Here is a 17,292-nt window from a genome sequence, read left to right as displayed (position 1 = left end):
GTGCTTCCCAAAATCAGGAACAATTGAGTATTCTTTACAGTCCCTCTCAAGCAGCCCTTTAACTGGATTTTGTTTTGGGCAACTGCTTTCTAAAAACAATCAACCAAAGCACTGTTGCACTGTTTCTCTTCGTCGATTTCCATCCTGCCCTCTCTCTCAAAATTGAATATGCGTGTAGAATAAAACAAGGACTTAAATGAAATTGACATAACATACCAATGGTAACGCCTGCTAATTCATATCTGAAACCAATATAAGATTGTCGATACAGCCTGCTAGTATTACACGATCAAAGCTCAATGTCTCTACCTCTACTGATCTTACCATTTGCATAAAGAGTTATTGGTCATAGAATGATCTGTACCAAACTACCAATTCTTGAACTGTCTCAGATCACTGCTTTACCCTTTCAAGATCATATTGTCAAAGACAATGGTATATCTATATTCGATTTTGACAATTCAAAGCTAAGAAATGCAACTGTTATTTGCTTGTTGAAGCCTTTAGGACTAGCATTCACAGAATAATTCCTTCAACATTTTCAAAGAAAATTCTTTGGACGTCGTGATTCAATCTCAATTTCATCTCTTGCGAAAATTCCTTTTTCAAGGATCCAATCCTCGATCATGACCTGCGAATGAACAGCCTGATCAGTGGGCACAAAATGCCCTGCTCCCAACACTACAGCATGAGTCAAACTCCCCCATTTCTGCACATACCCGGCAACCTCCTCTTCTACTTTCCACATTTTCCTCTCTGCATCTTCAAACTTCCGAACCCCTTCCCACTTCAACTTCTTCAGCCAAGCCTCTACGGAAACCACCCCATCTCTCAGGTCACACTGCCCCTGATATAACAATACCTTGGTCTTCTGCAACAACATTTCCACCATGTACTTCACGCTCTTCATTACATCTTCATGTAAAATCTCGCCTACTATATCACTGCAGTCCTCCCAAACCATGGATTTATTCACCCCCAACGCCGCCTTGACCTCAGAACTGCTCAAAAACCGCTCTACCAAGTACGACTCATAGGGTATTTTCCTTCTGATATCATACAAAGTAGCCAACCCTGTCATCTCTTGGAGCAAATTCAACACTCTACTCCTTGCATCAGTTGCCTCACTCCACTTCCTCTCCATAACCAACTTTACCGCCGCCCTTTGACCTTCCTCTAACTGCAATCTCTGCTTTTCATTCACTAACCCACTAAAATAAGCATTCAACCCATGGGTTGTCACCTGGGTTATCGGGTCAGTTAACCCGTTTCCAATTGCAATTCCACCAAAATTTACCCTCTCAGTTTCTGGTAGCTCACTATTTCTCCTTACTATGTAATACCCTATTGCAGGAGCATATTTTCCTGCATAACTTTCACCAGTAATATAAACGGGTCGATTTCCAAATACAGCTTTATCTAATGCAAGAAATGATTTAATAGCAATAAAAAGATGTTTAGCTACACCATGTTGATCCCTTGGAATCTCCTCTGGTGTAGCAGCAATGCTAAACCCTGTCCCAATTGGATTATCCAAGAACAAAAGCCCAAATATCCGATTCCATGCGCCTTTATTTCTTTCTAACTCAATCTTATGGTTAATCCGCCACGGGCCGAGCTCATAGAAGTTCCCAACCATAGAGGAACAACCAGGACCTCCTTGGAGCCATACAAGAAGTGGAGTTTTTTCAAGCGTTGAAACAAGTTGCTGTGCTTCATAATAAGTGTAGTAAATCGACGACTTAGAAGTCGAGTTTACGACTAAGTAGCCGGATTTAGTAGGAAGCGATTCGGGTGTAAATGGGGTGGATGATGAACTAATAGTAGGAGTAAAATGGAATAGAAGAAGAAGGATAGATAATGAGAGGATGAATGTTTTCATAGTGTTTGTTTGTGTATTTTTGTGAAGTGGTGCTTACTAGTTACTATTTAGCATTGTAGTTTATGATTGAAGATGAGGACAATGATATAAAGTCTTCACGTGACATGCGCGTATTAAAGCATCTTTAGTTTAATGAATTTTTAACTTTTAGCTATTCTTAATGATGTTGAAAAGTCTGTATTATGAGTAAAGACTATAAACTATTTGGTGCTCTACTTAGAACTTTGGAAGTACATGCCCCCCGGAATGCATTGCTTATTTATATGTGCTATCGTTGACGCCTAGTGAAGTCGTTAACTGAGTGGTTGTTAGGTATGACATAGGAAGTTATACCCTTATATCTTAGACCAAAACTTACCTATGATCAAGGTTTAAATCTTCAGCCTCTAGCCAAAAGTATAACTACTTTACTATTAAAATACACCTCTTATGTTCGTAATTAAAACACGGTCTTAATGCATACTTCCTCTGTTCTTTTTTATTTGACTTGTTTCTTTTATCACGTTTTGTCAATGCAAAACTTTAATGATCAATAATATATTATTCATAAAAGACGGTCAAAGGAGGGGTGGTAAATACTAAATAGTGTAAAAGTCAAAGTAGGTCAAGTAAAAATGAACGGAGGAAGTATTTGTTAATAGACTTAATAATCGGATCATTTATGTACATTTAGTTGAGTAATTAATTTGCTAGACCATCAATTATTAGAGTATGCCCAATATGGTAGGAATGGCATGTAATGTAATAATTTAGTTTAAGTTACTTCAAAAATTGTTGCATGCCCCCGGTTTACAATAATTTTATTGTACATCGAATATTTTGCGAAAAGTGACCCTTTTTTCTTACAAAAGTGGCTTTTTTTTTTTTTTTTTTTTTTTTTTTTTTTTTTTACAAAAGTAATCCATATTTTCACAAAAGTGACCCTCTTTTTTTTAAAACAAAAGTGACCTCTTTTTTAAAACAAAAGTGACTCTTTTTTTTTTTTTTTTTTCACAAAATGACTTTTTTTTTCCACAAAAGTGACCCTTTTTTTTCTTCTTCACAAAAGTGACTTTTTTTCCGCAAAAGTGACCCTTTTTTATACAAAGATCAGGAATTTCCAAATAAACCATGGTTAAGGAATGGGGGCACATCAGTCGATTGGGGGTTATTGAGAGATTGGAGGAAGGTTTTTTGGTTGGACAGGGGTTAGTTACTTAGTTGGGGGTTAATTTGATATTATAGTCCTTACAAAAATTGTTCCTGTTAGTATTCATTCATGCTATTTCTAGCTTCAGACCAAAGGCGAGCCTTCATCCATTACTGATTTATGTGGTTTCATACTTGCAACCTTCATTTCGTACAAGGTCTTTAAGGCGTCAATGTATGATCCATGGCATATAAAACCAGTAACCATCGCGTTCCAACACACATCGGATTTTTTGGTGGTGATGGCGGAGGTAAAGGGGGAGGTGGAGGAGGCGGCGGGGGGGGGGGGGGGGGGGGTTTAACCGGAACAGTGGGTTGAGGTTTTACTGTTTCTCTAGCTCACTCTTTCTCATTGTTCAGGTAAAGGTTGAGCCGATTTACAATAACGATATCGGATTTTTTCTAATATTTGTGAAGTTACTTATCCCGTATACAATTATACAAAGCCTTCCTGTCCTCTCTTCAAGGGATATAGCCCTACAACTAGGGCCTTTTTTGGGAGATAAGAAAGGGACCATAATGGCATAATGCTTCTTTCACACTGAAGTAACACATGTTTGCACAAGAGCTGGTTGGAAAAAGTGTACAAGCACAAAATTTGTATATAATTCGTCAGCTAAGAATTAGAGAATGGTCTCTTTTATTTAGTGTTATACTTTGATTAAACACATATGTTGAGACACAAATTTGACCAAATACACTTATTGAGAAACACCTTTGACCAAATACATATGTTGAGACATAACTTTGACCATTAAATTATTTAATTATATGTTACGGAGTAGTAAATTATAGAATATTAATACTTCATATTATAAAAGTATACATTATGACGAATCCAACAATATATTATACAATAATATATTTTTATATGTAAGATCAAGTCATAACCATTATGTGAATAGTGAAAAAAGTCAAAGTGTAACATTTAAAAAAAAAAAAAAAGCACAAAGGGAATATATACTACACCCGCTTCCTAAGTCTAACTCATTTTCTGTTTAATCCATTTTTTAAAGTTCTACTCACTTTTACTTTATTTCTTTTGTAAGAAAATTTTATTTTATTTATGTGGTATTTTTCCTCTTTACATGTATGGTCTCATTTTTACTTTTCCTTGATTTATGAAGCCCAGTACAGCTCAGCAATAAAAATTATACTCCATATATAAATAAATGAAAAAAAAATAGAGTAAATTTTGTCTACATATAGCAACTTCATCAACATTGTATATTTGTATTAATATGAGATTAGAGGAAAATTAGTGACTTATAACAGAAATTTTGGCAAATGAAAAGAATGTGTTCCCTAGAGTAAGGGCCTGTTCCGATTGACTGAACTCGCTGAACTGAACTGAACTGAATTGAACTGAACTGAACTGAACTTATTAATTAGTGATTTTTAACTACGGATTAGTGATCTTTGATTATTTATTGATTATTTATTACTATACATATGTGTATATACAAATGTACATATTATTATTATTATTATTATTATTATTATTAATTATTGATGATTATTATTATTATTATTTATTGATTATTATTATTAGTATTATTATTATTATTGTTATTATTATTATTATTATTATTATTATTATTATTATTATTATTATTATTATTATTTATTGATGATTATTATTATTATTATTTATTACTTATTGATTATTATTATTATTATTATTATTATTATTATTATTATTGTTAATATTATTATTATTATTATTATTATTATTGTTGTTGTTGTCGCCGTCGTCGCCGTCGTCGTCGTTGTAATAAGAGCTTAAAAGAATGACATTTGGCTTTATATCATTAGCAATATCATTAGACGTAAATTAAGAGCTGAACTGAACTGAACTGAACTGAGCTGAGCTGAACTGAACTGAACTGAATTTCAACGGAAGAGAACAGGCTCTGCCAAATTACTACCCTTTGTGTTTTTAACCTGCGCAAAATTTCTTTATCAAAGCTCTTTATTACAGATTTGTTGACTTTCTCCACCCCAGCAATACTAAAATATTACTCACTCCGTTTCATTTTATTTTTTCTAATTTGATCAATATTATTTAACAAAAAATTTTAAGGTAAAAGAAAAGTATGAAATGGAATTATGGAAAGGATACCTTATACAAAAATAAAAATTAAAAAAAAAAAAAATACAGGAAGCAATAATTGTTCAGTCTATTTTCAAAATCAATCATTTGTGTATAGATAAAATCACAAATAACAATAATGTAAACGAAATTCCATTCAAACCTCATACAGTTGGGCATCACTTCCAGTTTTAGCAAAAGAAAACATACTGATAAACTTCAACGATAGCGACTACCGCCTAGAGCCCTAGAGGTATTTACTATTTAGTGGGATTCAACACAAGGCACCTTTGATGGTCAGCAAGTGTTTGCGTTATTCATATGGACTGGAAAACGTGAAAACGTTATCTAATTGAAAATGAAATTCATTTTCGCCAAAAAAAAAAAAAAAAAAAAAATGAAATTCATTAGTCTCACAAAGAACAAATGGCTAGGGAGTCATATTACATACTACCCCGCCCACAATTATCTACAACATTTGCCATAAATGGGTGCTCTTTATTATGTGCAAATTTTTTTCTTTCTTCTTTTAGTAAAATTTAAAGCGTAAAAAGAGCATCTTACCTTTACTTTTTTGTTTTAATTTTGTTTAACCTTTTTGAATTAAACCACTTTCTCTATACTCTTTCCCACACACTTTAACCCACCATCACACTTAATATATGGAACCACTTCTCTCTCCTATTTTCCTCCTTTTTACTTAATTAAACCCACCCAAAAATTAAACTAAACTAAAAGTTTTGCCTAAGAGTCCGCAAAAAATACATTTGGTGCAGATAATCGTGGGTGGAGGTAGTAATTAATAAGGACAAACATAGCTTCATCATTCTGTATTTTGGTATATCCCTTGAATATTCAAGGCTATTTGGTAAATTAGACAAGTGCTGAAAAAGCAAGGGCAAATGATGAAATGATGTATGTTCTGATCCATATGCTGTGTATCGAACCATAAATATTAGTAGTGAAAGTTCAATTTACGGTTTGGATTATAGCCAAACAAAATCCAATTCGAATTAATTCGGTTTCGGATTTTTCAAAATGTGGTATATCTAAAAAAAATACTAACTAAATATACTTCGCAATTATTTACAAGTTGTGTCATTGATATATGCAATAATGTATATGTCTGCGACAAATGACAAGTGACATATAGCTGAATAAGAATAGAAGTCAATCAAGCTAAAATTTTCAGCAGTTGCAACTCAATCTGTAATGCCTAAATGAACACTTGTTTGGTGTTCTCTCTTACATATTGAAACTAATACAGTGGATAGAAATTTTGTTCAATTCTTACTCCTTTCATTTCTGGTAATATTACTAGCAGAATCAAATGACTGAAAACTGAGAACAGATCCTCAATTACACTTTCGAGCTGCGCTAACATTAGCAGTCTAGGAATCCCTCAAACATTAAGTTTTACACAATGTCAATTCTCAAATGAAAAAATACTTTCGAGCTGCGCTAACATTAGCAGTCTAGGAATCCCTCAAACATTAAGTTTTACACAATGTCAATTCTCAAATGAAAAAATAAAAAAGAGCTTCTATATTAATTTACAGAAGACTGACATAAGATTTACATAAAGATTTAGTAAGGTAAATTAAGAAGGCTTGGTGAATTACAGACTTTTAGGCTGTATAGTTTACCACTTAGCTGACTTGCATTTAGCAGATTTCGGGTTGATGTCAATATATGACCTGAAGTTGTTCATAATTTCCTCATATACTGGCCTCTTATAGTCTACAGCCTGTTGAAATGTAAAGTCAATATCCTACTAGAAGTTCAACAAATACGGCGAAATTGAAGCAACTTGAAGATCATTGTTTTATTATACCTGATCAATGACCTCATCAAGGGTCGCCCATTTCCACTCTGAAAATTCTGTTTCTGCTTCTCCAGTTGCTAAATTGATCTCACGTTCATCTGCTGTAAACTTCATAAGGAACCTGTCCATGTTGAAATTCGCGTGTCATCAATTCTGATCAATACTAACCAATTGACGTAAGCCTAAACTAACTACTAGAAAGAATGTACAGAAGTACAGACAACAGTGACAGCATGTTCTAAAACCGATAGAAGTGATGCTAGACAAACTATGCTATAGAATTACTTTACTAGTTGGTACGTAATATAATTAATAGTCCAAGTATGAGACCTCTTATAAAAGTATGCGACTATTAGAAACATAAGAATGAAGAATATTATAAATTTATAATATAATATCAGTCTGTTGTTATTCATCTGTTCCATTTAACAGCAGGTAATTTAATCATGAATACAGTTATACAGGTTTACTTATGAGCAAATTCTTCAATAATCATTCTTTCATTTCCCCTTTCATTCATTCACAGACAATTTATTATTGTAACTAAGCATCTTACTTTTCATGTATTTGTGCATTTTCCTCCTCTTTCTCTAAAATAAATGGTAATAAAGGTTAAAAGTGATTCACCACCATAAAGTCCCATAGACTGTGAGCGTGCACAGAATATATTTTCTCTTGCAAAAGCTTCAAGAGTAATAAAGACAGGGCACAGGAATATATTCTTTTATCTAAAGTGACTTGAAAAATGTGTTTTCAATTTTCATAGTCCTACGAACATTTTAGTACAATAATGTAGCCAGAAAAGCGTATCTACAGGCTTGCAGTCTAAGGATGTAGTCACAAAGTCATTGGGTAGGCCCGTAAGACTCAATAAATTCTGTGATAATATGTTTCCTTGAGACTCCTTATATTACAACTAGCACTGTCAAAACGGTTTGACAGTTCGGTTTCGGTTCGGTTTGAAATCGGTTCGGTATTTAATCGGGTCGGTTTGGATCGGTTTAATTGTCTCACGGGTCGGTTGTGGTTCGGTTTAAATAGTTATCGGTTCGATTCGGTTTCGGTTTATTCTTAAGCGGTTTTAATTCGGTTCGGGTAGTAAACGGTTCGGTGCAGACGGGTTGCGGTTTGTTAACGGTGCGGTGTAAACGGTTTTTATCCCGGTTAAAACAGTTTCGGGTTGGAAACGGTTTCGGATTAGAAACAGTTCGGTTCTTTTTTGGTTCAGTTTATAACTGGTTCGGTTCTTTTTCGGTTCAGTTTTTAACTGGTTCGGTTCTTTTTTGGTTAAGTTTTTAACTGGTTCGGTTCTTCGATTGTTTAACCACTTTAACGTTATTCATATCGGTTCCATTTCAATTTACTAAATTATAGTTGTTGAATCTGAATTAAAACATAGCCTAATAGTATATTATTGTCACTAGCACACTCCCATCTTTATTTCATTATTACTCACAGAATCAATGTAATCATATGCTTAATAGTCTCTGTGAATTAATTTTATTTATTACGCCTTCAGCCAAGCTTTGGTACTTAATATTACAAGCTTTTTGTTCATTTGGTTTCATCACCTCAAATGTATACATGACTAAAGGCAGTAGTGTTGCTAATAGTTTGGGGCAGGGCCTAAGCCTGCTTGTTTTGCTCTTGTTTGTGAACACTGATTATCCTTAAGACCTTAATGAATGATTTGCCTTGCTATTTAAAAAAAAATATTCTAAGATTTCTAATATTTAATCCATTTAATTATATCCCCGTAAAAAAAAAAAAAAAAAAAAAAAAATCCATTTAATTATATAAAAAAGTTTGTAAACGGTTCGATTTAGAAACGGTTCGGTTTATAACCAGTTCGGTTTACAATCAGTTCGGTTTTTAAATGGTTCGGTGCAAACGGGTAGCAGTTTGCGAACGGTTCGGTGTAAGCGGTTTTTTTTGCCAGTTTAAATGGTTTCGGGTTGGAACCGGTTTCGGGTTAGATACGGTTCGGTTCTTTTTCGGTTCGGTTTTCTTTCAGTTCGGTTTATATTCGGTTCGGTTTGTTAACGGGTTCGGTTCTTATACGATTTAACATTATTCGGGTCGATTTGGTTTCAGGTTTACTAAAATACGGTTCGAGTCGGTTTTCGGTTTAAAAAAAACGGTTTTTAATCGGTTCGGTTCTCATTTGGGTCGGTCGGTTTCGGACAGTTAAACGGTTTCGGTTTGAAATTTGACAGCACTAATTACAACTACTAAAAGAGAGGTAAGACAAATAACAACAAAAAAGATATAGTTTACCACTTCTGTGCCTGGCCATGCCATTCTCCACCCCACAAGCGATTCACTTTTGCCTTCACAGGAGGAGGGAAGTCATAAGTCAGCCATGTTGGGGCCTGCAAATAGATAAGCAAAAGTTAAGAAATATCTACTTTGTAACTTCATATAGAATAAGAACAGAATGAAAAAAGAGCAAGCCTATCTGCACTATATTTAATAAGATGATTCGAACATGATAGAATGAAAAAATATTCATGAAATTAACCTCAGCAATTATATCAACAGATGTTATCCCAGTTTCCTCGCGTAATTCTCTGATGGCTGCAGACTTAGGATCTTCACCATCTTCAATACCTCCCTATAGTAAAACAAGAAGTTATTAAAAGATTAAAGATCAATACTAAACTTTCTAGATATATTTCAGTATTGCAGGCTACTTATGCCAAAAGGAAGAGAAAGAATCAAAAGTAAAGAGATTATTGTGGTTACTCTAATAGAAGCTATAAAACTTGGTATAATGTTTTGGTGTCTGTGAAGAGGTGTGCTAAATAGCGGTTTGAATATTCATTCAATGGAACATAAGTCACTGACTCAATTAGTAAGTTATAACAGCACTTACAATCACATTAAAAACATTCGTTAGCCAAAAGCTAAAGCATATTACCTCATTTGAACATTGTTAGAATTGAAACTGGTTGCAGCCTCAAAGACATGGTATTAATACTGTCTAAAAGGAGCTTCTAGGATAGTTCGTGAAAAAACAGATATGCAGTGCCAATACAACATTGATGTGCCGTATTCAATACAATTAACGATCTACCACAAAACTTAAAAGAAATGTGTAAAGGGTATATTTACCTGAGGCATCTGCCATGCTCCAGGGACGTTTAACCTTGATGCCACAAAAATCTGCATCACATATTAACCACGATGTTAAAGTTAAACTCGAACACACTAAACTAAAGAGCAGCAACTGAGCAGGGCAAAAATACTTCGAAACAAATTTGATAAATATATATATTCTCCAATCTCCAATAATATGTTGATTGCCACAAACTTCGAATCTTCTCTTTTTCCCTCTTTTCTTTGTCCTTGTCAATTATCATTAGTAAAAAAACTAAATCTACATATGAAAGTTAAACATAAAATAGCCGTAGCATAAATGCAGTTATGATTTTCTCTAGGAGACTGATAAAATAATCATTATATCCATTACTAATACTTGGATCACATCATCACAAAATAAAGCTTAAGGTACTAATCTTTTTAACCCCGAGGAGAGTGCAGTACAGACACTTGATCAATGATGTGAAAGATAGGAACAAATGAAAGTGAGGAAAGTGACATAGTCAATGCATGAAGTATGTGGGAGTGATCGACGACATTCTCCAATCAAGTGATTGTATATGCATATTCACCACTCATGGATAACCCTGAATAACAAGGGAGGAACTGTAAATGACTTAGACAATGTCACTATTGGTTCCGAACAGAGGGAACACCATGTACAAACACTTATGCTATCCAAACATAGCCTTACAGAGCAAAGAAATATTATCCAAACAAGGAACTTTGTCTCCCTCCCTTTCCCTTCCCTTCCCTTCCTTTCCTTCCATTTTTTGCTATCCAAACATAGCCTTACAGAGCAAAGAAATATGTTCTCTTTATTATCAACTTATCTGAATTCAGATTTCAGAACTCACTGTCTAATTGTCTATCACAATCAGAACTTGTTTTGATAGCAATCTACAAAGATAGACATGCATTTAAGTCATTTTGGAAATCAATTTTATGTAAGGAAAGTTTGTTAAGTATTTAATGTTTGGTCAACATGATATTATACATAATAAAACTATGTCCAACAACTTCCACTTTATTTAACAAGAACCAAAATGGGTTCATATTAAATTTTTTTTTTTAAAATTAATTCTTTTACACTTGTTTTTTAATTATGTATAATTGTGACTCTATGAATTAAAATCCTAGGTCGCCATTGCTTTCAAATTATGTTGGAAACCCCACCATATGGCCACATTCATTAAAGAACCATATGCTAGACTTTTGAAACTAAAGATAAAAGCAATGGCTTTCTATTTTTGGCTTTAAATGATAATTTCTGATAAACATGTAACGATAAGACCAAATCAGAATCCATGGTTAAAAACGACGAATAAAAAAAAAAATAAAAATATTAAAACAAACAAAAAAGAAACAGGGTCATATAGATTATACCAATGAGATTTAAATCAAATCTTGATTTTCCATTTTAGAAGCTACAAAAAAAATTGAAACATGATTTTATCATTCTTTTTATGATCCAAGAAAATATATAGGTGCCGTATAAAACGCCACAAAGAACAAATATAGACGGGATTTGATCTCATGTCTTGGTACCACCGCCCAACTTTGACAAACTACCGTAGCGGTTATCCACAATATAATCCAAAATTTTATTTATAGACAAACTGATCTTTCAAGAGAACAGTTTTAGCAACACCATAAAAAATAACAGTGAACAACCAACATAAAAAAACATATATATATATAACAATCCTACCTAATTAGTTATATAATTGCAAATTAATCTCGTAAAAATATGGCTAGCATATATAAATTTTACCAAAATTAGATTGCATAATTTTTGCAATTTACATCAAGGTGATGCATAAGCAATCCTAGTTTATCTGAAAAGTACCTGATTATCATCGTTTATAAGACATATTCCGACGTTCGGACGGTAGCCTGAGGGAAGACCCTCCATTTTTGAAGAAGAAAAATAGAGAGGAGAGAGAGTCAGAGAGAAGTGAGAGATATGATGATGGGATGACAAAAGCAGCTCTTACTTAAAAAAAAAAGTCTTAACAGTATTGGAAGTATTATAGAATTCAGAGAGACAACTGCCAGGGTAAACAACCTTTCAGTACTCTCACTTATGTGTCACTTTGTTCGGAATTTATAATCGCATATATTATTGTAATGGGTTCATGGTTATAATATAAGCGGGTGGTTGTTATGAGAGGTTTAGACAATGCGATCCATGATGTTTGAGTAAGTTTTCTATTAAGTGGAGTAATAAAATGAAAAGTAGATGCTGAAAAAAAAAAAAGGAGTAAAATAAAAATTAAAATGTAGAAAGAAGGTCCTTATCCTGCGCATGTGTACATGATATGGACGTTTTGGTATCTGAAAGACTGATAAAATTTTGCTGAAATTCAGAGAAAGGTAATGCTGAGGATTAAAAAAGGGATAAAATAATAGGTAGTGGTGGTGGGCTTTTAGTGAAAAAGAGTTGACTTTGAGGAAGCCTTTTGGAAGTGTCTTCTTTTATGTCAAATGATGTAATTATGACAATGCCAGAGTAGACCCCATCCACCCAGGTTGACGGGTTGGCTACTTGCCTGCTTATGCCCGCAATTTTAGGACTGCGTACACGCGTTCTTAAAAATTGTTTTAATTGACTTTTTAGTGTTTTTACCGTTGGTCCATAAAGGTTAATTAAATTCTCTAATAAATTGATTTGGTATTTAATTTGAAAAGTAGGGTGTTTTGATCCGGTAATTCGTTATTTGATGTGGTTGACGGTAAAATGTATTCATTTTCGTACGTGTAAAAGTTACTAGTGAAAAATATAACATCTGCTTTCAGTTGTTGTCATTCCCTATATATATAATTGGGCCCGTATGTCAATATAGATTTTAGACAATAATATACTCCGTTTTTAAATACTTGCTCCACTTTTCTTTTTCGGCCGTTTTTAAATACTTGCTCCATTTTCTTTTTTGAAAAGCTTTTACAATATTTAATTCATTTTTCACATTTAAAACCAAACATAATACTCTTTCTCTTTCTATTCTTCCACTACTTTTACTTTTTACAATTTTTTATTTTCTCAACTACCCCACTACCTCCATATTTTATTACTTTTTTCAATTTCTCCTAAAACTCCGCGCATGGATAAATGGAGCAAGTATTTAAAAACGGAGGGAGTATTTAATAAACGCAACCTAAGTTTACTTAACGCAACCCTTTTTCCCTTATATTATAACCCGAATAGAAATATAAAGTTTATTTTTTTTCTCCTCCTCTCTCAACTTGGTAAAACATATTAATACATTTAAAATTTTTCTCACAAGAGTACCAAATTCGATTTAAAATACTAATTGAGATTGCAATGGATGACAATTTTGACCTAAAAGATCTCATAATTGATGTAAGTTTTTCGTTTTTTTGTTATTATTTTTGAGTACTCATCCCGCTGAACGAGTGAAGCAGGCTGATCTATTTCGGCTAAATTGAACAAAATCGATGCTCTATTTGGTACACATTGAAACAACATAGTATACTCTATTTTGTGCATATTGAACATAATAGTATACTCTATTTTGTATATCTTGAACAAAATAGTACACTAAATTTCATACATATTGAACAAAACAATAAGCACTATTTCATACAAATGTATAGTATCAAGTTGTATGGTTCTTCAAGTCCTATTAATTGGAGCAGCTGATTTACTAGTATATATGTATATATATATATGCTAATATAATAATCAATCTTTACATCATTACATGGTCGGGAGGGGGGGAGGGTTGCGGCCTCTGGAGGACAGCCGCAGGGTGGTTGCGGGGCACTCTGCTCCATGACCAAGTGAGCGGTAGCAGGCCGCAGGCAGGCTGCAACAACACTCGCCTAGTCGCGGGCAGCTTGCGATGTGAGCTGTTTCTCCCCTTCCCTCCCAAGTGGAGCAACCAATCAACCTCAATTTCATGATATAAGTGTAGGCTACATGACTTTGTTAGAAATAGGAACAATAAGCAAGGGATTATTCAAATAAATAAAAGTTAGATACCATGCATAATAGGAACATAGGTGCATAATATATAATTATATACCATGCATTAAAGAATTTCAAGGGATTCAAAACAACTAAAATTGGGAACTCAATGCAATAGTATAAAAATTTCGAATGACCCATATGAACTAACAATACTTGTTAAGAAATAGTCTGTTACAACCCAGTTATACAAAGCAGCTAGAATTGTTATATCCCAGTTATACAAAGCAACTACTACTATTACATCCCAATTATACAAAACAAATTCCTCTGTTTTAGCCCAACTATACAAAACAGTCGAAATCCATTTCATACCAGTTACCCAAAATAGGATAAATTGCATTAGCCAATTTCTCTAATACGATAATACTACCCAATCCCAATTCGATTATTGTCAATTGAATGAAAATTTGATCCAAACAAAGATTAAAAAACCACTAATAGAATAAAGAGTATACAAAAACCCCAAAATTCATCATACTCAAGCGTTAAACAAATCGAAATTAAACCCTAATGCTATGTTTGGATAAGAAATTAGAAGGGAAATGGAAGGGAGGGAAATGGAAGGGAGGGAAATAGGAGGAAGGGGAAGGAAGGGAAAGTGGAGGAAATGATGAGCTTCATTTTCCCTCCAAATATCTCCAATTTTGAAGGGATGGTCTTTATTAAAGGAGGAGGGAAAATGGATCCCTCCCTCCCTCTTCCCTTCCCAATCAAGCAACTTCCGCTTCTCTGTGGGTTTGGAGATAGTGCCATCAACGAATCCAAATTTGCGCCTAGATTTCAAGGACAAGGACATAGCCCTAGACCATGGTAGATAGTTCTCACCCTTCAAGATAACGTGAGAAATTAGGTTTCCGGGTTGATCCCCCGAGCCAAGGTAGAAAGGAGATGCAGGATCAATTTTTGTTTCGTCCCCCATTGTCAATTACGCAGTAGAGAAGAGTAGAGTATAGAGATCAGAGATTAGAGTAGAGAAGAGATTAGTGTATAGAGATTAGAGAAAAAAAAAATAGGGTTTTTAGGGTTTAGATTGAGATTAGCTCCGATACCATGTCAATAATAGAGAATTAAGAGAGTTTTAGAGAGAATAGAATCGTATGATTTTGTATTAAGTGTATAGACACATATATATACAACCTATCAAGTTAGGGCTCGGAACATGTACACGGCCCAATAGCTATATATACACACTATGGCTTAACAAGGAGGGAAAATGGATCTCTCCCTCCCCCTTCCCTTCCTTCCCCCAACATATTATCCAAACAAGGAACTTTGTATCCCTCCCTTTCCCTTCCCTTCCCTTCCTTCCATTTTTTGTTATCCAAACATAGCCTAATGCTATGTTTGGATAACAAATTAGAAGGGAAATGAAAGGGAGGGAAATAGGAGGAAGGGGAAGGAAGGGAAAGTGGAGGAAATGATGAGCTCCATTTTCCCTCCAAATCTCTCCAATTTTGAAGGGATGGTCTTTATTAAAGGAGGAGGAAAAATGGATTCCTCCCTCCCCCTTCCCTTCCCTCCCCCAACATATTATCCAAACAAGGAACTTTGTCTCCCTCCCTTTTCCTTCCCTTCCATTTTTTGCTATCCAAACATAGCTTAAATTAATTTGTAAAATGGAGCAACAAATATTATGAGAGATTGTGAAGATTACCTTGGCAACACAAAGAACAGTTTGTAGGGAAGATCAAGCGACAAATTTCATTTGAATAATGATAGCACAAGTACTCAAATTGATTTGAGTATTGAATGAATTTTTTGATAGAAAAATTTGGGGTTAGCGTTTTAGGTTGAAAGAGAGGAGAACATAAGAAATCAGAGGGAGTTTGAGAGTGAGGGTATATTTGGATTTTTAGGGGGGTGTGCTCAGTAAATGAAGGTTGTATTTAGCAACCATGATTATTAATTATAAAAAATTAATATTCGAAAAATTTACATATATGACAAAACCAACAATTACTTACATGACTATAATTTCTCTTGTATACTTTCTTTATTTTCTTTTAAATGTAACACATCTTTTTAGCACGCTTAGGAATTGATTAGAGTAGTGCCAGGGCTACAATTACAAATTATTTATGGGGCCTAAGCTAGCTTGTTCAACTTCTCAAAAATAGGGCCCTCTACTCAATACTTAAATGTAAATTTTTTTTTTTTTTTTGAAACCAAATTAAATGTGAAATTAATTTTGGAAGATATAGAGTTTTTTGGAAATTAAAATGATAGATTGAAAAAAATTAGGGAGAGAAAATTATTTGGAAAGAGGTAAAATTGATTTTGGGGAATGGGTTGTTTGGACCCCCTTGTGAGCCCACATTCATAAAATACAGAAATTATAAAAATGCCCTTATGAAACCCTAAACGGAAACTAATCATGCACATCACGCATCCCAAAAAACCCTAACATAACCCAACAGGGCCTAGTACAGCCCAGACGACCAGAAACCCTAATCATAACCCCAATCAAGTTAGTTAATCCTCTCCTATAAATACTAATCTTCATATATTAGCGAGGTAATTAATTTTCTCCACACACACTCTCTCTACAAACTTTCTCTCTAAACACAGTTGACTGACTTGACCGTCGGAGGGGCTTTCTCGAGAACACCCCCTTGAGGCAGTTGACTTTCATTGTTTTGCAAGAGTCGGTTTAACCAGGTGAGCAGGCTCCCCCACAACTCAGATCCTGTAATTCTTTTGCAGAAACAATTGGCGCCGTCTGTGGGGATTCGTCAAACAAAAAGTCATGGTTACCACCCGTCGAACCGATCCTTCTCAAAACGCTAGTGGGCAAATTCAAAACCAAGAGCAATCGCGCCCACCTCGTCAGCCGCGGAATAACCAACTATCCAATCGTGAAGATCAAGGTGACAACATGGAGGTTGAACAACCCATTGATTAGGAAGATCAACAGCCTGTGACCAGACAAGAACTGGAAAAGCTGACGGAACAGTTCAACACAACTCTCCAAGACACCCTTAAACAATTTACCGAAGCTATGAAAAACATCCAGGCAGGTCTTTCTCACTGGTTGCTGCAAGACCATGGACGCCAAGCGTCGCGGAACAATCAAAGGGCACAACCCCACGATGCTCCCCGACGAAGTGGAGGACATAGCCGTAGGGCACATCTTATCGGCGTGGTTAGATCCGTCCATGGTAGGTCTGGAAATCGTTGTCAATCACCCCAAGATCGGCCCCGTCATATCA

At 34.5% G+C, this 17,292-nt stretch overlaps 1 protein-coding gene and 1 pseudogene across 1 annotated transcript; both read right to left on the bottom strand.

Annotated features, from left to right (window-relative positions):
* Positions 1-132: 132 nt before the first annotated feature.
* Positions 133-1,927, bottom strand: LOC145556593 (serine carboxypeptidase-like 50 pseudogene; annotated as a pseudogene).
* A 4,508-nt stretch (positions 1,928-6,435) lies between these two features.
* Positions 6,436-12,173, bottom strand: LOC145591415 (nudix hydrolase 25-like). The gene is made up of 6 exons (XM_081647893.1): positions 11,939-12,173; positions 10,102-10,152; positions 9,509-9,601; positions 9,265-9,359; positions 6,997-7,108; positions 6,436-6,909 (listed from the first exon to the last, which is right to left on the bottom strand). Exons 1-6 carry the CDS (start codon positions 12,002-12,004, stop codon positions 6,805-6,807), a joined length of 522 nt encoding a protein of 173 aa, XP_081504019.1. The 5' UTR covers positions 12,005-12,173; the 3' UTR covers positions 6,436-6,804.
* Positions 12,174-17,292: the final 5,119 nt, after the last annotated feature.

The sequence above is a fragment of the Chenopodium album genome, chromosome 1, assembly GCF_948465745.1.
Source record: "Chenopodium album chromosome 1, dcCheAlbu1.1, whole genome shotgun sequence".
NCBI lineage: Eukaryota > Viridiplantae > Streptophyta > Magnoliopsida > Caryophyllales > Amaranthaceae > Chenopodium > Chenopodium album.
This window is presented reverse-complemented; position numbering and strand designations above follow the sequence as displayed.